This window comes from Chionomys nivalis, chromosome 11 (assembly GCF_950005125.1).
Source record: "Chionomys nivalis chromosome 11, mChiNiv1.1, whole genome shotgun sequence".
Taxonomy (NCBI): domain Eukaryota; kingdom Metazoa; phylum Chordata; class Mammalia; order Rodentia; family Cricetidae; genus Chionomys; species Chionomys nivalis.
The window spans coordinates 22343729-22364004 of NC_080096.1; the positions used below are offsets into that span (position 1 = coordinate 22343729).

At 56.0% G+C, this 20276-nt stretch overlaps 1 protein-coding gene across 13 annotated transcripts in view; it reads right to left on the bottom strand.

Moving 5' to 3' along the window:
• Window positions 1-12859, bottom strand: part of Adgrb2 (adhesion G protein-coupled receptor B2) — a 36869-nt gene extending 24010 nt beyond the window's left edge. For 11 of the 13 annotated variants that reach the window (XM_057783659.1, XM_057783657.1, XM_057783656.1 and 8 more), the window contains exons 1-2: window positions 12641-12859; window positions 5369-6182 (exon numbers count right to left, since the gene is read on the bottom strand). In XM_057783659.1, the coding sequence (XP_057639642.1) occupies window positions 5369-6167 (799 nt within the window). In that variant the 5' untranslated portion in view covers window positions 6168-6182; window positions 12641-12859. Of the gene's footprint in view, window positions 1-5368; window positions 6183-12640 lie in introns of those variants that run through there. The other 2 variants (XM_057783661.1, XM_057783660.1) reach the window with 1 other exon arrangement.
• Between the last annotated feature and the right edge of the window lie 7417 nt (window positions 12860-20276).

Sequence of the window (20276 nt, forward strand, 5' to 3'; positions counted from 1 at the left end):
GGTCTCTTCTAGGACAACTGGCTGACTTGTTGGGACAATCCTGTCGGCGCCTGTTGTCTTCCTGAAGGGCACAACTCCTCCCAGTGATGCCAGATGCCCTTCCAACTGCACTAAGGATAAAGTCTCGTGAGCCCCAGACTTTCACACGTATCCAGCCAGTGCTAATTTCTCTTTCTAACAAACGAGGAAGCAGGAACACGGAAGGCTAGAATTTAATACTGCCACTTTGTTTTCGCCGTGCTTGTTGCTTTTGTTATTTTCTCTTTCAGATAAGTGATAACTCTTTCCATTTATGATATGAAATCTCTTTTTAATATATTAAATTTAAAAGGCAATTCAATTTAAGGAGAAATTTCACAGGCTAGTGAGTTCCTATTCACCCCTCAAAACCCACCTCAGAGTCACCTCTTCCGCCTTCCCACTCCCTCATAGTTTGATCCTCCTCTCTACCTTCTGTGACATCCAGAACACTAAATTATGATAACACGGCAACTGTTTATTGGCCAGCACTGTGGTTTAGTGTGTGTCCCAAGGGTTCGTGTATAGAAATTTATTCCCCATTGTGAGGTATAAAGAGGGTGGAAATTCAGAGTCAGGCATGGTGACACAGGCTTGTAATCCCAGCAGAAGGAAGATGGAGGTAGAAGGACTGTAAATTCAAGGTCATCCCCAGCTACACTGTGAGTCTGAGGCCAACCTGGACTACGTGAGATCCTGCTTCAAGAACAAAACAGGGAGGCGGGGATGGAACTCAACTGGGAGAGGACTTTCCTAGCATGGCAAAGCCCTGGCTTCCATCCCCAGTACTGCATAAAACTAGACATGGTAATCCCAAGGCCCAGGAGACAGAGGCAGGAGGATTGCAGTTCAAGGTTCTGCTCAACTATATAGTAAGGTTGAGGCCAATCTGGGATACATGAGACCCTGTCTTAAAAAAAAAAAAAAAAAAAAAAAAAAGTACAAACTTAACTTGAATTAAGAAGAAGGTTTGGGAAGGTCACTGGGGTTAGTCTTGGTAGCTTCCTAAGCAATGAGAGATGTCAGGTGCAGTAGTGCACACTTCTAATCTCAGCTCCCTGGAGACAGAAGCAGGCAGATCTCTGTGAATTTGAGGCCAGTCTGGTCTACATAACAAGTTCAGGCCTGCCAGAGAGACCGTCTTTTTAAAAGAATTAAGAGAGAGGAGACACAGGCACACACGGTCCCTCCCTTGCCATGTGATAGCATGTGATAGATTCTATATACCACCTAGGAACTTTGCCAGCAAGGTCACTATCACCAGACACAGGCCCTTGACCTTGGAACAGAATCATGAGCCAAAATCAACCTCTTTTCTTTAGAACACGCCTAGTCCGTGGACCTGTGACATTAGGAGCAGGAGAGAAGCTTAACGTAGCCAGGTGCCACACCGAGCTCTTACAGCTCTTCTGTCCTCCCTGCACAGGTGACAAAGTAGCAGTGAAGTCACTTGTCCACGTCAGGACAGGGCGACTTCAGCCTGTGGCCTTGACTGTCACCGTGCACCAGCAGCTCCCCTGCGACACAGGAGTGCACAGGGTGCACCCCACTCTCCTCTGATCTCACTCAGAGCCAGACCCAGTTCTGCAGGAAGTCCACAGATAAGGACACAGTGATGAGGGCTGGGCAGTGATGGGGGCTGGGCGTGGTGGCACACGCCTTTAACCCCAGCACTCAGGAAGCAGAGGCAGGCAGATCTCTGTGAGTTTGAGGCCACCCTGGTCTACAGAGCAAGTTCCAGGACAGCCAGGGCTGTTACACAGAGAAACTCTGTCTTGAAAAAACACACAAAAAAAGACCCAGTGATGTGTATGAGAGATTGGCAGGCTGTACTGAAAGGCCTGAAAATTCTGGGATGCACTGACATGACCCCCAGGAAATGCCATGGCCTCCGTCTTTCCTGCTCTATAGAGAGGACCTGCCTCCTTAGCATAGGAGCTGCAAGGAAGCAGGTGAGGCCCCATTTCCCACCACTAGAACAGAATGGCCAACACAGAAGACCTGAACTTGAGCACTGAGGGAGCAAGTGTCCTCACTCCCAGAACTGGGTGGAGCAGGGCGGTGTTCTCTCCAGCACCCACAGGGTGGTAACTCGTACATGAGGCTTAGCAACATGGGAGAGATCTGGTCACCAAGGGCGAAAGGTATCCCAGGGTGGGGGACAGTCCAAGCAGAGGTAGGGAGTAGAAAATAGGGGCTCTAAGGACAATGGGGGGGGGTCAGTGAGTGGGCAGGCGAGAGATGGAGGGGGGCTGGAAAGAGTGGACAGCTGTGCCCAACAGAGGGTTCAAACACTGGGAAGGGGTGCTTGGGTGGAACTGGAGGCTCAGGCTCTAGACTGGGAAGGTGACACACAGAGATCTGAGGTGTCTGAGGATTCTAAGAAGGCCAGCGACATGCTCAAGTGACACACTGGCAGAGGCAGGTAGAGATCTGAAGCTACCCCTGCCCCCCCCCCAGGAGTCCACAGTGTCCCCGGGGACTATGCCTCAGAAAGAGTGCAGGTGATGGGGAGGGTAGGCTGGGAACATCTGGCCCAGGAGGGAAAGTGCCCTGAAGGAAGACAGTTGTGCAGCAGAGGAGGGAAGTAGTTGCGTTGCATGGGGCACAGAGGCTTGGGGGGGGGGGAATCTTCCAGCCATCCCCGTGTACAAGTGTCCCCTAGCCCCAGAGGATTAGTGGGTGGGAGTGCGACCCATCTTCAGCAGCTGGGCCCTGCAATGGGCACCACTTCTGTGACTTGCCTCCCAGCTCTGGCCTCAGCCAGCCTCATTGCCAGCCTTCTGAGGGCTCCTTCCTGACTGCCTTCTCTTTCTTCCTCTCCCCACACTTAACAGATTGCGGCAGCAAGATGGCACAAATTTATGGCTCAACTCACCAAAAATAACAAGAGATCTATCAAAGGCAGTTTGCGTGAAATTAACAGGCGCCTGTACCCTCTTGTCAAATGCACTCGGCTCTGAGGCCAGCCAAGGCACCCCTAACCTCCTCATCCCCTAACCTCCTCATCGTCTGGTCCCACCCTAGGTCCATCCTGCTTTGTCTTCCGCTGACTCCTCTCAAGGATATCCTAAAGAGGGGGAACCCAGCTTCCTTCCCTGTCCCAGTTCCTGGCAGAGGGTCTCTTCCTGTTCACTATCCACAAACCTTGCTCTCTGTCTGGCAGCTCCTTGTGCCAGCCTATTCTGCATTCTAGGGTGTGGCATAGAGGATGGTGTGGAGGAGGCCCAAGGTCTCGGTGAGAAGAGCAGCATGCTCTGATCCCTGACAAAGCCTCTGACCAGCAGACACACCCTGGCACGTGAAATGAACTGAGTCGTGTACCCGCCGTCTCTCACGTCAGAAAGGTTGGGCAGGAGGGAGGAGGAGGCAGAGCAGAAGAGCCTCCTGCCTGCTTTGGGGAGAGGAAGGGGCTGAGCCAGCCAGCTCTGGGTACCAGTATGCTGGGCAAGTTCAGCCCACTTATGTCAGCTGATGCTGTATTCCTCATGCCAGCTCCCCACAGAGCAACCACCACCTGAACAGGTGCCAAATGGGGCAAGGGGCAGAGCAGAGGCAAGGTCCAAAAACAGCCAGAACCTCCAGCTCAGGGGTCTCTGCGCCAAGAGCCTCAAGAACAACCGGCCATCCAACCTCCATCCAGCTCAAACTCAAGGGTCCTCGTGGGGGTTCTGTTGATGGTGCACTTCCAGTCCTCAGCCCTCTGACTCCTGAAGATGCCCTCGCTACCAACCAGATCCTGCTTCCGGCTTCAACCAAGCCCAGCTGGCTGCTCCTGGCTCTGTGCTCCACATGGCAGCCTGCCCAGCCAGTGCCCATCCAGGAGGGCAAAGCCTTGCTCCGTCCACTCCAAACCACTGGGCCGAGGGGCCACAGCGAAAGCCACACAAAAGAACTTGCCCTCAGCTGAGCAGAATGGGGGAGGCCCTACAGAGTGACAGCGGTGGTGGCCATGCAGGAAGAGTCATAAACCTTCTGATATACGCCTGGCGCTCTCCGCTGATGTTCGACAAAAGAAGCAAAATTCAATTTCTTCCTGCAGGCACTAAATCCCAGGCCAGCCTCCAGGGCCCGTAACCTGCCCACGGCCTGGCTGTCACATGGATGGCTTCATTGACCGCTGTTAGAGGCCAAGCTGGCCAGGCCACTAGGTGCTCACCGTGCCCATGTGGGCATGATGGCCAGATGTTTCATGGGGGAGGCCAAGAAAGTCCCCCTGCAAAGCACTAGGAGAAGTCATTGTTATAACTCCCTTCCTAACTAATTCAAAGACACCTCCCAGTTTTACAAAGAAACCAATGCCTTTGTTAACAATGCTAATGGTCAAAGAGTGTCCAGTACCCGGGCTCTACTCTCCAAAGCAGGGATACAAGAAGGTTCTGCCCTCTGCTGATCCCTCCAGTGACCTCACATGAGCCCCCTTCCTCCCATGTAAATATTCAGTGAGATCTAGATGCATCCTCCATCCTCTCCAGGGTAGACCAACATTTGGGGAAACGGAGGTCCAGAGAGGCAAAGGGCCTCCCAGCACATAGACCAGTTCCAGATCTACCTCTCTCCCATCCACCTAGCTCTGGGGCCTGTTCCCTGCTGACCCCTAAGTCAGTCCTTGGCTCAGCACTGGTCACCAGGCATAGAAGGTCCACTGGCGAGGGGAGCTGGGACTAGAAGCTGTAGGAAGCAGGGCAGTGGGAGGTGGTCATGGCTGTGAAGCTGGGGTGGGTGTGGGAGCAGGCAGGCGAGAGGACTCCAAGAGCTTTTGCTCAGTCAGCAAGAAGCGCCAGCAGCTGGCGGCCTTGGTCCCAGAAGACATGGGCCCAGTGGGGGAGATGGGACACTGGGAGTTGAGCCAGTCCAGCCCTCCGAGGCATCTCAGAGCTCGGGCCTCTTCACCCAGGCACACTCTCCCTCACCTCCTTCCGCCCTGGCCCAGGGGTGCTGCCAAAAATCATTGACCTGTGTGGGCAGGAACACGTTTCTGCTCCCTGCCTACTCCAGCCTCCAGGCAGATTTGTCAACTCACAGTGCCAGGGTCTGCCACAGCCACTCCAGTTTGGGGCTCCATCTGCCCGGGATGCCCTCAGCACTGCTATGCCTGTCACCTGTTCTACGTTCTGTGCTCCAGCACCCTCCTCTTCAGGAAGCTCCCCTAGCCAGCTGTCTATCTGCGCCACCGGCTCATCTGCATCCCGCTCAGGTAAAATCTGATTTCGATGACCTTTACATCTGGACAAGGCTGAGCACAGAGGTGACGTCCTCTGCAAATGGTCGGGACTGGCGAGGATGGACACCCGCAGACATTGTTGGTCCCCTCGATGCCCCACCCCATTCAGACCCGGCCCAGACTCACCATATCTCATCTCGGTGGTGAACAGGTCATTGCTGCTCCCCGAGTGCAAATCAGCCTCAGCAGGTGGGGCCGGGCCCCCAGGCACCAGGGCATTGGATAAGGTGTGGGCAGCTGGAGGCCCTGGAGGTGTGGTGGTGGCGGGGCTGGCCCCGGCCTCCCCAGGGCAGCTGCACCCTGGCTGAGCAAAGCCACAAGCCCTGCCTGCAGCGCGGCCACACTCCTCACTCCAGCGGCAGAGCACGCCACAGGTGAACTGGCTGGAATTGTTGTTGTTGATAAGCAAAACCTCCACAAAGCGGAAGGCTAGGGCAGCGGGCGCCAGCAGCCGTGGGGCCTCGGAGGGCTCAGCCGACAGGCACAGCTGCACGAAGTTCTTGTCGAAGTGCAGGAAGGTAAAGGGGCCTGAGCCACCACACAGCTCCAACCCCGTCGCTGCCTCCTCCTCCTCCTCTGGCCGCCCCACCTCTGATTCCGCCTGGGCTGCTGCTTCCTCGGGACCAGGCCGCAGGCAGGTAAAGTTGACCAGGTAGTGGTCCAGGGGCAGCAGGCGGGGGGCAAAGTGGGTGCACACCTGCTCCTGTCGGTTGAAGCGCAGGTAGAGGGAGTACTTGGTGGGGTCAGGGTTCTCCAGGGTCCAGGAGCAGCCCGAGGCGATGGTAGGAAAGAGGTCCTGCAGCGAGAAGGCCCCGTAGAGCACGCCTGAGGCCAGGGCAGAGCAGGCACTGGGGGCGGGGTCGAAGGCCGTGGCCAGGCGCAGGGACAGAATCACAGACAGTAAGAGGGGACAGGCTGGGGTCATCCTATGTCCCTTGCCCTGTGGAAAAAAACAGAGGTCAGCAGAGCCCCGGGTCAGTAAGCAAGTGCTCTGAGGCTCCAGAGTGCAATCGTAAGGAGTGGGGGGGGGGGGCTTGGTCGTCTAGCTGTATGACCTCAGACCAGGCACATGACCTCTCTGCGCCTTGGTTTTTCTGCTGTACTTATCGCATGGATCCTACAAAATTGCCTATCTCATCTACCCTACAAGGGCAATATGAAATAACTTAGGGAATAGTTCCAGGAGGAGCTGGAATCCTGTGGCTCAGTTCCTAAGAGCCTTAGTTATCACTACCCCCATGCAGCCCACCAGCCAGGGGCGTCTGGGCCTGACATCCACATTCAGCCAGCCCTGCCACCCCTTTATCCTCCAGAGCTGCCGCTCTCAGTCGTTGTGTCGTGATCAGCTGTGAGGAGTGCCGTGTGTAACCCAGCAGTCAATGTGGTGATGTTTGACAACCATTTGCTTTTTTATAAATCAGCGCGATTCAAGGTTATTCCCGGAACAATGTTCTCACTCACTCCCTTCACTGAGCAAGAGAGGAAGGGGTGGAGTGACTGCCAGGTGCCAGGAACGGTGCCTAACCCAGCCATACCTGGGGAAGAGAGGGTATTGCCAGTGTGGATGTCATGGGTACCGCTGCTGTGGGAACGAGGAGAGGAGGGAGACACCGGACATCAGTCCAGCTCAGCCAGCCACTTGCCGGCCGGGTGAGTCTCATGAACCTCAGTTTCCTAATCTACAAAATGGGCACAGTAATTCCCATCATCGCCCCCTCTTTCCACCTTCTCCACAGAACTGGCTTCCCGGGCCTGGCAAAGGGCCTGCCTCCCTCAGCATGCTCTCCTTGAGGCTCATCTCAAGGCCCTAAGAGGGAAGGCCAGTCTGTTGGCTTCTTTCTCTCAAAGTGCTATGCTCAGCTGATCTCCCAGCAAGTGTGAATGCACTTCAGGCAGGCAGAGGACACACAGGACCCAAGGTGCACCTTGCAGGACACTAAGGCTAGAAGGCAGGAACCACCTTCCCATCCGTCAGACCAGGGCAGAACCACCGGCCACTCCCACCCAGCTTCTACCCCAATTCCCAAAAAGCAGACGGGTACAAATCTAGATCAGCCTCACTTCCGTCCAATTCTAACGCAACCACACGACTCTCTCCTCCTCCTCCCTGCCGCCACACAGCCCACAGGCCAGCATGGACCCATCTAGTCCGGAGCTTCCATGTTAGAGAAAAGATAAGGCCACCTGTTCAAGATCACGCGAAGGTGGACTAGTTAGGACTGGAATTCAGGACCTCGGCTCCCCACCCCCAAGCCCACCCGGAGCTTCTTGTGCCTTCCCTTAGCTCATTGCTTGGGATTCGGACAAGTGGACAAGTGATTCCTTCTGGGAATTGAAATCATAACCATAGGACAGTTCACAGGTGTGGCTAGGTTCTCAAAGACACGGCTGCTCCCTGGGGACACCTTTCCCCAAGACTGTTCTAAATAGTTTCAGGAGCAGGGAACAGAAATTAGAACCCCAGTACTCCAATCCTGCAGCAGCATGCATGGAGCTCCGAACGCGACTTTTCCCGCACGGGGCGCCACTGAGCCAAGCCCAAGCCTCAGTCAGAGATAGGCACCCGTCCTTCCCCAACCATTCTAGAAAGGCACACTCACTGAAGAGGAGCGGCCTCACTCTCCTCCAAAGACCATCCTACCTTCCTCTGAGGAGCTGAAAAGGGGCACTGGAGCCCTGGCCTTCCCCGCTGCAATCTGCCTGTCCCAAACTGTGCAGCCCACCCAGGCTGCTGCGGCAACCGGCGAAGCCAGAGGCTGATGATGAGTGACATCCAATCCCCCCCGCTGCCCCCAATTATTTTTAAGCAGGCTGCAAAATTCAGGCCATGGCTGCAGCTCAGCAGAGGAGAGGTGGGGGCTCATTATAACTGGCCTCCCCTCCCCCACCTAGAACAAGGCAGGGAACCTCTTCCCCATATATATACCTCAACAGACCTGGGCTTCAACAGACTTGGGCCCAGAGACACATACATACACAACAGCACACACGCACAGATGTGTGTGCAGATAAGCATTCAGTGTTCTCCATATGAAGACACACATACATGCAGGTATGTGGCAAGCTTAGCATGTGACCTCGTATGTACACGAAGGTGCACACACCACGCACACAGTGAAGTCAGACCACTGCATACATACAAAGATGTGTCTATTCCCACATGTGGACACACACAGGTGCTTGGCCCTGACATGGTATATGACAGCTAGGTATTGGGCAGAACCGCCCATAGCCTCTTCCCTATGCTTTTAAAGCTGGGGAATCACAGAGCCCTGGTCCCAACTCTTGGACCTCTGCTGCTCCCAGTTCATCAAGAAACACTAAGTCTAAACTGGTCCCTGCCAAAGTCTGTCTCCTCCAGAAGGGAGCCACCTGTACACACTGGCCAATCCCCATGTCCACTCAGTCTCTTCAGACCCATCTCAGGATTCTCCCCTGCCCTCGGGACATGGCCTTCACTGTTCCATAGCTCCTGCCTCACTGTGAGACAGAGGGTGAGGACAAGTGTCTTACATTTCTACCCTTCACATTAAGGGACAGACTCAACTGAAGCTGGGTCACAGCCATGACCTTATTCAAGATCTTGAGGTGTGCAGCTGTGACGGGTCCTCCTATGAGCACTGACCCAGGCAGAAGTCTGGAAAGGATCCCAGCCTCCCAAGCAGCCAGTGATTATTAGCCATGCATAACTACCTGGGCCTCAGTTTCCCTCTCTGGGGAATAGAGTGCCATCACTACCCCGGAATGGCACATGGTTTCTTCTCCTTTAGCCTCTCCAACACACTGCCTGACCCGGCCTAATGAGTTCTGCCCCTGGTCTCTTAGGACCATGCTGATAATCCTCTCACCTAAAGTTCAAGGCCTTGAGCCAGGGGAAGCCAAGAGTGACACTGTCACCTCAAAGCCAGGAAGACCACAGACCCTTTCGAGGTACAAGCTAGGAAGTAGAGGCCAAGGTCCGCTCTAAGGCAGAACTTCCTGGGTCAGAAAAGGCTGGTGGAGAGGGTCAAATGGCTTCAGGACCTTTCTGGGCTGAGATGGGAGAGGAGCAGCCTGGAGTGGTTTCAGTCTAGGGGATCCATTTCTCAGTTAAGCGCCCCAAGAATTCCAACGAGTTCCTCTCTGCCTAGGTTCAGGAGAGAATGGGGATCCTCAAAGACCCCACAGGTCTGCCCAGCCTCGGGCTTCCATATGCACCAAAAAAGGAACCCAAGGGTTGAGCTGCCTGAGTGGAGGGTGAAGATCAGCAGGGGGTGGGGCACCTCTGGGCCGGCTGTTAGGGGTCCCCGGGATCAGATCGACTCTTGTCTACCAGGGACCAGCTGTGAATTCGAACACTGGATGCGGAGGCTCGAGCGCTCTGGCCCTGGGATGGGGAGGGGCGAAGTGCGGGGGAGGGGGCACGGCGACGAGCACATCCGTCGCGTTTATCCACCTGGCAGCTCCAATTCGCGCGCCCGTCACTCATCCTCAGCCTCACCGATGCCTGCCACGGGGCCTCCGGGTCTCCCGCCCGTGTTCCCAGCTGGGGGCAGGGTGCTCGGGGACCCCTCTCCGCTGGCACCCAGGGAGGCGCTCACCCTCCATCCAGCCTCTCGAGCTAGGGGGCGGGACCGAAGGACCGAGCGACCCGGGGTGAGGCCAATCCCAGACCGAAGGCAGAGAGGAACGCTCAGGAGGCCAGCCGCACACACCGAGGGAAAGGCTAGCCGAGCAGACTGGGACGAGGGGCGGCCCCCGGGGGCGGGGGCGCGCGGGTGGCAGGGGAGGGGGCGGTGACTCAGCCACCCTCCGCCCGCCTCCCCGGAACTTTGCAGCAGCTGGAGCGGTTGCTACAGGAACCGAAAGCTTTTGTTCCCTGGTAGTCAGGGCTGCCCCGGCGGGAGGATAGCTCGGAGGTTGCCACTCCCCGATGGAACCCAGGTCCGGCCACACCGCCAGAAGATGAATAACCAACCATAGTGCCACGGGTTCGCGTCTCTTTCCTCCTACTGAAGCACTCGCGTCAGCCCTAGGTTTCTCCAAACTCCATGGCTCTCAGGCCAGGTTGCCCCTAACTCTGACCTGCAGCGCTAACTACCCTAGAAAGTTCCTGGCGATGTCTGATCTCCAAGGGTTCTGTATCTCAGAGTGATTGGTTTTCCATATGGGCCACCTCTAACGAGCAGCCTGCCTTTGAGCGCCTTGTCTCTTCGGTATACTGAGTCTACTTCCCCAGCCTCTATACTTGAATCTAGACCTCAGAGCCCTTGGCTTGGTCTTCATTGCTGTCCCTATGACCAGGGAGGATCCCGAGGTTGCGGAGCCAAGGGGGAAGTGGGGGGAAATCTAGCAGTCGCAAGCTTCCTAGACCCTTAGGGGGTTAGAGGGACGAAGGTATTTTCTGTCTTTATTATTCTGAAGGTGAAGGAGGTACAACTGTTACGTGTTCCTCCTTGGGATTAGTAGTAGCAAGGGACCTGACCTTGGCTTTGAAGGCAAACCGCACAAGACATCATTATCGAGTATTGGTAGGCACTCCATGGTACAATCTGATTTCATTCCCCAGCAACTATAGGGGGCAGTGGTCACTGACCCATTTTATAGAGGATCAACTGAGGCTCAGAAAGGTTAGGGAGCTTGGCCAGGTAACATAGGTTTTGAACCCAGATCACGTGATCAAAAACTGAGTGTCAGCTACTTACCTTCAATAGCTGAGGGCTAGGTGGGAGGAGAGCAAAGACTAACTAGACCCTCCCTTTGTGTAACAGAAATGCCCGCCACGGACACACACCGTAAATGAGACCCATCCCTTCCTGAAGAAAGATGGGGGAGAGGACAGAATGGGGGAGTGAGGAGGCAGAAGGGAGGAGAGGAAGATTGCCTCTGTTAGTCTTGGTCCCTCATCTCCCCAACATCACCAGGGCATACCCAGTGCGGTGTCCACGCTGACCCCCACTCTCCAAGCACCTGCTCTGTCCTGAGTCAGGTCGATTTGCTCACAGCCTCCTCACGTCCAAGCCGGATAGAGCCTACCTTTGCCCCTATCTTGTGAGGAATGTGATGGGGTAGACAGACAGAAGCTCCCTAAGGACACCTACTCAAGCCCAAGAAGCAACCAGAGCATTCCGAAAACCGGGGCTAGTCCAGCTGTGCCTGGTGCTCAAAGGGCTCTTGACCTGCCGCTGGGATGAGCCCTCCATCCAACACCATCCTTCTCCATCCCCAAAGCACGTAACCGTACAACCAGTGTTTGGGCACCTGGCCTCGCCCACCAACCTCATCTCCCCAGGGACTTTCCAGCGTCAGTCCCGCAGACACCTAACGCTTGGGTTGCGGAAACCCGGGGTTGTACGCGAGAGAAGGGGCAGTGGGTCCCGGGCTGCGGGCAGGGGGCGCCAGAGGACGCCCAGGGGCCGGGCAGGCAGCTGGCAAGGCGGGCAGGCAGGCGGCATCTCTCGGCCCGGGCGCCCCTCCCCCCCGCGGGCAACAGACTGGTCGCCGGTTCTGCACTAGCCGTGGCGCGGAGGATTTCCCGCGGCTGTGCCCTCGGACCAAGCCGACTGCAGGAGTGGTCGCCAACTTCACAGCCTACAGCCCCCCCAAATTATGACAGCCCCCAGGGTTGCTGAAGAGTGCGTCTGGTGCCTGGTTCTAAGACCGATGGTGGGAGGATAGGGATGGGGGAGGCGGGGGTTCCGGCCAAAGACAAACGCGGGAGTCTGCCGAGGGTCCGATGGAGACCTCGGCCTGAGGAAAGGATCTTGGAGGAGCAAGGGGGACACGGCCCCAATTCCAGGCTGAGGGGGAGGGGACTTGCAGCAGAGATTGGAAAGGGAAGGCGGGACTCTGGGCAGATATGGGGGAAGGGGTACTCGGGGCAGAAATAGAGGGGAAGCATGGTGGCCGTGCAGGCGCGGGGGAGGGCAGTAACAGACATGGTTGGGGACCGGAACGACTAGGGGCAGACTGAAAGAGAGGTCCAGAGTCCGGCGGCCAGACGAGGGGAGATGGGGGAGGGGGACAGCCGAGCTGCAGGTTGGAGAGGGTCTCGAATCAAGACCGGGGGCGCACTGCCGGGATCTTGGCCGAGATAGGGCAAGACTCGCGACAGCGGTGTGTCAGACTGGGTCAGGATTCTAAAGGTGGGGGACTTAGACACAGACGGCAAGGGGTCGGTCTAGGCTGGGGGAGGGGGCAGCAAAGGGGCTCGCGGGAAACTAAGGGGGCTTCCGCCCAGGGCTTGGGAGTCCCTTCTAAGACAGGGGTTGAGTGAGCTCTGGACAGACTCAGTTCGGGCCGGAGAATTGAGCAGAGATGGGCAAGCGGAGCACCCCGAGTGCGGGCTGGTGCGGAAACTCGGGACCGCGCGCGAGGGCTCGGTGCGGGGCCGGCTGGGGTCTGGAGCCGAGCACTCACCTGGGCGCCGTCAGCAGCAGGAGCGGGGGCCGGCACTGGTGGAGGTGGCCGCGGGGCGCAAGTTTGCCATCCCTAAGGCGGGGGCCGGGCCGGGCGCAGGGCAGCTCACCGCAGCCGCGCCGAGGCCCGAGGCTCCGGCTCCGCCGAGCGGCGGGTGCAGAGCAGGCGCCGCGGAGCTGCACGGGGCGGGCGGGCGAGCGCCGGGCCGGGCCGGGCGCGGGCTCCTGCCGCCGCCGCCTCCTCGCCGCGCCGCCCCCCGCTCCCCGCCCCGAGCACCGCCCGCGCCGCGCGCCGCCTCCTATTCGCGGGCGGCGGCCGCAGCCCCAGGCTCTGATCGCCGGTGCCGCATCCTCCTCTCTGTCTTCCAGCGCCGCTGCTGCCACCGAACCGGATTCCTCCGGCCGCTCCGGCCGCTGCCCGCAGCGCGCGCCGGGCCGAATGACGGCCGAGGCGGGACGCGGCGCCTGCGCGGGCTGGGCCCGGGAGGGGGCGCGCGCCGGGCCGGGCGCGAGGAGCCGCGGGAGAAGGGGCGGGGGGCGGGGGCGACGCGCGCCGCCTCCTGTTAAAGGGGGAGCAGCGCCAGCCGAGCCAAGCGCGCCCTCCCCCTCCTCACCCTGGGCCCCAGGCGCCGGCGCGGGAGAAGCCCGGGGTAAGCCCCCGCCCTGCCCGTGACCGCCTGGACCGCAGAGTGAGCCTAACCGCGATACCCCTCCAGCGATACCCCAAGTCAGTGGCGTCTAGCGCAGCCAGGGTCTCCCGAGCTGGGGAGGCTAAAACATTTTCTCCCCCTCCCCAATATGCAGCTCATATTGCTTGTCCCTGTGCATGCAGGTGCCACTCGTGCACTGAACTTTACATATGCATACAGGTGCCCTGCGTGTGCACTGCAATATTGCCTGGCTGGGTGCATGCAAATGCTGCACATATGCATAGTGCATTGACATGCGCTCAATCCTAAATGCATGCTGCTCTTTCCCTGTGCCTTAAGAATACTGTATGTGTAGAAGCTCACAGGTGCTACATGTGTGCAGAACGCTCGTATGTAGAAATAACACATGTACCCTGCAGTGTGGCATGTTTACTGCATACTATGGTGTTAATCGCTGCGATGTTGCATGTCCCTAGGCACGGGGATGCTACACGTGTGCAGTATGTTACATGTTTTCCCAAGTCTCGTCTCCCACAAGTGCCTTTCTCTGTGCCAGGGGCGCCCCCGTGTTGCATCTGTTTATGTAGAAGCCACAGAGATGCACAGACCCACCCCATCCTGGCCCTGTGCCCAGGAACAGTTGGGTGGGGCTTAAGCCCACATAGCTCAGGCGGTACCCAGAGGGATGTCCATGGCTCAGGGCCTCTGGTCAGGAGGTTTTCTGGCCTGGGCCTGTTGCCACCAGGAAGGTGGGCCGACTTGGGACACGCCACAGCAGCCAAAACAAGTAGGTTAACCCGATGACTCGGGACAGAGAAGCCAGCAGGGGGCAGCTTTGCAATGAGGGTGGAATGATTTCGGGACATACTTTGGAAGGTTGGCACACCACGTGCAGGGGCCAGTCTGTAAAAACAAGGTGGTCGTTGGCCCATCCATTGCTAACTTTGCCTTTCCCCTGTAACTCATTTTATCACCTACAGATTGTAGTAAGATGAGAACTTCCCAGAGGAGTTACCAGAAAGAGGCAAAGAACTTCCCCTGTACCTTCGCTCTGTCCCTCCCCTTGAAGCAGTCCTGGTGACATTTGTTGTGACTGATTGGGAGGCATTATCCACTTTAATGGAAGGAGGTAATAAGGGGTGATGAAGGAATCTCAGCAGTCACCTTAAGGGAATTTACGAGGCTATGTGAAACAGGGAGGGGAGTCTGGGCTTACACCTTCCCTTTGCCTGTGGGAGCCCTGAGGAGGCCAATGCCTTAGGCCTAGCACTGGCAGGCAGAGCTCCCAGAATCTTGCCAAGCATCCTCAAACATACACTGGCATAGTTAGAAAGCTCAGCTGCCACTGTGAGAGCTGAACCAGGCAGTCCTAGCCATCTGCAAAGCACTGACAGCCACCCGATACAGTGGGAATCCTGGGATCCTTCCTTACTCGGCTCCTGGGAGAAGCAACAGAGTTGCTGGGAGCCTGGAGGAAGTGGACAAAAGTGGGGAAAGTGATCAAGACACCGACTGCCCACAAGGATGCAAGGACCGATCCTTAGTAGTCTACAGTCCTGTCCTCCAGAGCTCCAGCCCCCTCCTCTCCTACACTGAGTCTGCCTCCCTCTTTATCAATATTCATGATCATTTGCATGCCAGAGACCTAGCACCAAGAGAAACACAGGCAGGTCTCTTACAGATGTGGTGCAGCTGCATCTCCAAAGCCACCCTCTTCCTCTGCTCTGAGAGCTCCAGCTGGGTAAGGAGTGATGGAAGGGGGCCCTCTCCGCATAGACGGGGATGCTAGTCATCTTTCTCTGTTCCTTGATAGGCTTCTGGCTTCTTGACCTCATGCCCTAGGAACAACATGGTGGGATGCGAAGAGGAACTGTTGAGTCGTTGGTATTCCATGCCCCTGGGGCTCACAGGAAGAAGTAGTCGTTGGTATTCCATACCCCTGGGGCTCACAGGAAGAAGTCAGGTAAAACTGAATAAAAAACAGCAGGACTTGTCAGGGGGTGTACAGAAGCTGTCTGGACTAGGACAGATGTTGGGAAGGCTCTCCCTATATCAGGGCTTCTGCCACCTGCTTTTCCAGGAGTCCCTGCCCTTCCAAACTCACTCTGGTGATAATGCCACCCGCCTGCCTGCCTGCCTGCCTGCCCGCCCAGGAGGACTTGGAGTAATTACAAATTGTTTCCATATTCAAATCCAGCTGGTTGAGGAGAAATTACTTCTCTGAACAGCCCAGGCGGGGGTGAGAAGAACGCATCTTAGCCCCAGGAGAGACCCCTCCTCCCCGAGGGAGCCTGAGGCTGAGACAGACTGGGAAGAGACACCATCCAGAGCTCAGTCACAGGAGGCCTGGGCAGAGTGGAGGGCCATCCCCTGTATCCTCACACTCTGAGCAAAGGACAGTGACCCCCTAGCTCTCATGCCCCATGAGGGTCTGTTCTGGAACCTCTAATGAGATGAAGGGGACCAAACACACACGGACAGTAGGAGACCAGGCTTCCTACCCTGCTCTACCTCTATGCTGGGTGACCTTGAGAAAATCCCTTCGGCTTTCTGGGCCTTTGTTTCCCATCTCAGCCTGGGATCAGGGAAGGTCCAGAGTATGGATTAGCAAGTGCTGGGCCCTGAGGAGAGGTCTTTTGCAATACCTGTTTGCAAAGAATTCGTATTTTTGTTAAGAATAACCACCACTGATATCCCAGCTGGGAGGCAGCACGCCGTCAAAGCCAAGACCATGAGGGCAGCTCATGAGAGGATGAGGGTCAAGCAAGGGAGCTTCCTGGCCTCGCCCGCCTGGCCTCCGCCTCGCCTCCCCCTGGGCCAGAGCTGCTATGCTTCGTTGCCCTTTAAACAGATGAGAAAATGTTCTTCTTCCCTTCCCAATGATTTATTTGGCCCAGAGCCTAGGCAGGTTTCCTTCCAGTCGAGGAGACCCAGAGTGCCCCTCACTCAGCCCCTACTCACCCTTTGCCACCGAGCCAGGCATTCCAGGGTCACCCGTGTCCAGGGTACCAAAGTCTTCTTCCAATCCCACAACCACCTGCATCACCTCTAAGGAACTCACATGTTCCCCAAAATACCCAAATCTGTTCAACAATCTTCTCACCCAGATCTGTCCTAGCGCTCATGTGCCTAACCGCACCCCCCCATGCTGGGACGGGGGATGGGGGTTCATAGGTCCTGAAGGGCTATGCTGTGAAAGACAGACTGTCTTCTTGTTTGCAGGGAGTCCTGTGTGTCTAACTAAACAGGCTTCGGGTTCTTGGGTAATCTGGGCTGGGTGTTTGTCATTTTTTTTGGTGTTGGAGAGAAGGGAGGGATTAGATGTCCCCTCTCCAGATCTTCCCAGAGGATCAATAACTGGTTATGTACAGTTCATTTGCACAATGCGCCCATTCTCTGGCCCCAGGGATAGAGAAGTTCTTTATGGTCCTGGGTGGCCATCATGTGTGTCTCAAACGAGAGGGTACATGTGAAGCCAAGGAGGCTTCTTTTTAAATTATACATCCAACAAATACGTTTTGAGTGTTTGCTCCCTTCTAGGCACTGGGACCCAGTCTATCAGCAAGTTCACGGCTTCCCCTACCTTCCAAAATATCCCCGATGTACCCACTCTCCACAGCACCACTGCCACCAACAGAGTCCAAGTGTGCAGATTCCCAGACCATAGCCCTGGGTTCCTACAGCTAACTCTCTCAGGCCGGGACACTCTCCTGGGCCCACCGAACCAGCTCTTCAATGTAAAACACGTTCCTCTTCTTATTGTCCCAAGCTAGGCATGTCCCTGTCCCCGTCAGCCTCCCCAGACCCATCTCCTCCTCTCACTCCACACGCCCTGAGTCCCAGCTGGTCCCATGACCTTCTCAATGTTCATTGACGCCTCTGACTGCTCCCTGGCAGTTCCACGGCTCACCCCTTCTGATCAGTTTCCATATTACCTTCCCGATTACACCTCTAAAATCGCCCCCGCCCCATTGTTCCATGCCATGCCTCAGTCGAACTTTCTCGGTAGCACTCAGCACTCTGGAAGCTTGGTTTTTGTTTGTAATACATCCCCTGTCTCCTTGCCTATCAAGTGTAAGTTATGACTCCCATGAAGACAGGCCATTGTCAGTTCACAGCTGGCTCCCCTGGCACCCGGCAATACAGCAGGCACAAGGTTCACTCAGTAAAGGAGTCAGGAAAACTGGCTCCTCCGGAGCATTTGAGCGATGACCCTCGACCCGTGCTCCCCAGACATATGTCTCCCTTTCATGTGGGATGAAATAGTAGAGTCTGGGGTCACAAGAAGCTTCCATTCGTCACTAACTGTGCAATCTTAGACAGGTCACTTATGCACTCCCAGGCTCTTTTTTTTTCCCTTCTATGAAATAGAAATAATGACGTGAACTTATCAGAATCACAGAGGTGACAAGGACCAGGTGCCTAGCATGGTGCTGTGCCCAGACAGGCTCATCTGTGCGACTGTAAGTTCCTTTCAGATTTACTCAAGGCCCAGGGCTGGCCTAGATTCTGGAGACATGGAGATGATTCAGAATTTGGGTCCTAAATGTGATCCCTTCCCAATGCCCTCCACAACAGAAAAACCTATCAGCTGGACCCATAGGGAGAAGGGCCCAGTGAAGCCCAAGTATAAGTTGCCGTGTGGGAGCTGTCAGCATGGTTGTGTTCTGGACTCTGTGTGTGTGCATGTGTTCACGTGTGCATGTGCGTGTGTTCTAAGTTCTAAGACTGTGTTCTCTTCCCTGCAGAACCACCCTCCCTCCATCCTCTCCCCCTCCAGGTCTGTGTTGACACACATGCATATGACTATCTATGCAAGTGACCGCCATACACACACTGCCACAGTCAGGGATCTACAATTGTATATATCACTACCCATGCAACTCCAGGATACAGTCCCCCAGCCTCATTTTTCTGGTCTAGAGGGCACTCATCAACCTATGCCCTCACCCATTGGTCTAGGCTGGGGTCAGGGATCCCACACAGTTCCTCAAACGAGGCAGTGCAAACATTCCCTTGATTATCTTTTCCCACAGTCTCCTTCTTCAGGCCTTAAGGACTGGCCCTGGCAACCGTTCCAGGCAAGAGCCAAATGCAAGGAAATGCCATGTCCGTCTGCACACAGCGCCAGCCACCCACAAACCCGGCTCTATGCACACAGATCACATCCACCCAGACTCTGAGTAGACACACAAACTCTGCTGCTGTACACATGAGTTTTCTACACCACATATACACACAGACAGGAAAAAGGAACACATGGAAATTCTATCCATACTGCAAATATAACACACAGAAAGACACACAGCACAGAGCTCAGAGCAAGAGCCAAGCTCCTGACGTACTAGGCCTAGGCAGACACACACAAAGATTGCACCCAGGCACACCACACACACAGACTCTCCCCCTACGCACTGACGCACACAACCACCTACTCGTGTACCCGCAGCCCCACTCACTCCCACTCCGATATGCAGAACACTCGATTAGCCAGGCACTCTGAGCCCCGCCCCCTCTGACCATAACCTTCAGGAACCTCTCCTTCCTCCTCCTTCCTTCCATAGGTCTCACCCCCCAGCCCGGAGCAGGCTATACTAGGGACTGAGGCAGAAGGCCCAGTCCTGCACTCAGCAGTGACAGCTATACTCCAGGGGATGGCTGTCCTCCTGGGGTGTGTGGGTGAGGTGTGTGGTCTGACTTGCCAGGGACGTGTGTGGGTGTCAGTGGTCCTGTACCTTGTTCCTCAGTAACCCTCACCAGTTCTGATCACCTGTCCACAAATCCAGTGACCAGCTTCTTCTTGCGGGATCTAGTGCCTCCAAAGGCTGTCACCCTGAGGGAGCAGGTCTTCTTGGGAAGATCAACTCTAATCCCAAAATAAATCGTTCTCCACAGCTGGTGCTTGGTCTGTCCTCTGGGGGAGGTGACAAGGAAGGATGAGGACAGGGCAGGGCTGAAGCAAGGTCTTGCGCAAACCCTGGATGAGGTAGAGACGTGGATCCTGTCTGCCTCTGGCAGTCTCTCATCTGTGATATGGGGTGGTCATGGAGATTTTAGGGTGGGTCTGCAGGTTCTTTTAAGGTAAATGAAAAGTGCCCAGCATAGGGCTCAGCAGCATGAGTGAGTGCCCTCACTCCCTGGGTGTCCCCACCCTCCCTTTCTGCCCATTGTATCCTGCTTGGCACAAACCCATTTGGCAGGATACAGATGGTACAAAGCCCAGGGGAGAGGACCCAGGGCAGCCAAGATGGATGGATGCATCAGCGCCCCCAGGCCTGCCTAGAGTCCCCATCTTTCTGGAGGGAGTCCTTCCCTGGACCAGAATCTGGGAGTTTCTTCATAGGCACCTCCATCCCCTTGCATGCTCATAGCCCCTTTCCTCTGTCTGTCTGTCTCTCTCTGGATGCGTATACACGTGTATGAAGAAAGCGTTTTACAGGTCTTTGTGTGTTTGGTGAGTCAGGGTGTGGCATGGATCTGACGTATCAAATGGGTTCAGTATACACCTTTGCCATTCTCGCTGTGTGAGCCTCAGGATACAAGCAAGAAGTCTTCCAGTAGGGTTCACATATGACACTATTTGGTATGTGCCTGAAGGTGCCTAGGTCTGGGACGTGAGTACGTGTGCAATGTGCATCTGCAGATACGCAGGGTAGACCTGTGATTCTTCCCTTCAGGAACCTGTGGAACAATTCTCTGAGAAGCACCCTCCCCCTGGGGCTGAAACCTCGGCCTTGACTTGTCAGCCAGCCTTGTTAGCTCTGCACTTGCCTTCCCCAGAGGTCCCTTTTCTGTGGGAACTCTGAGACACAACTGGACACCAGATTGAGTCAAGGTCATACACTGGGAAAGACGGACACCTTCTCCTCTGGTGTCCTGCACCTCTGCCCGCTCATAAAGGGACCCACCCCTGAGGCTGCCAGCACCCCGTGCTGTGCTGGATCTCCCCTGGAATGAATTTTAATTTCTACTGGCTCAGGGCTGGCA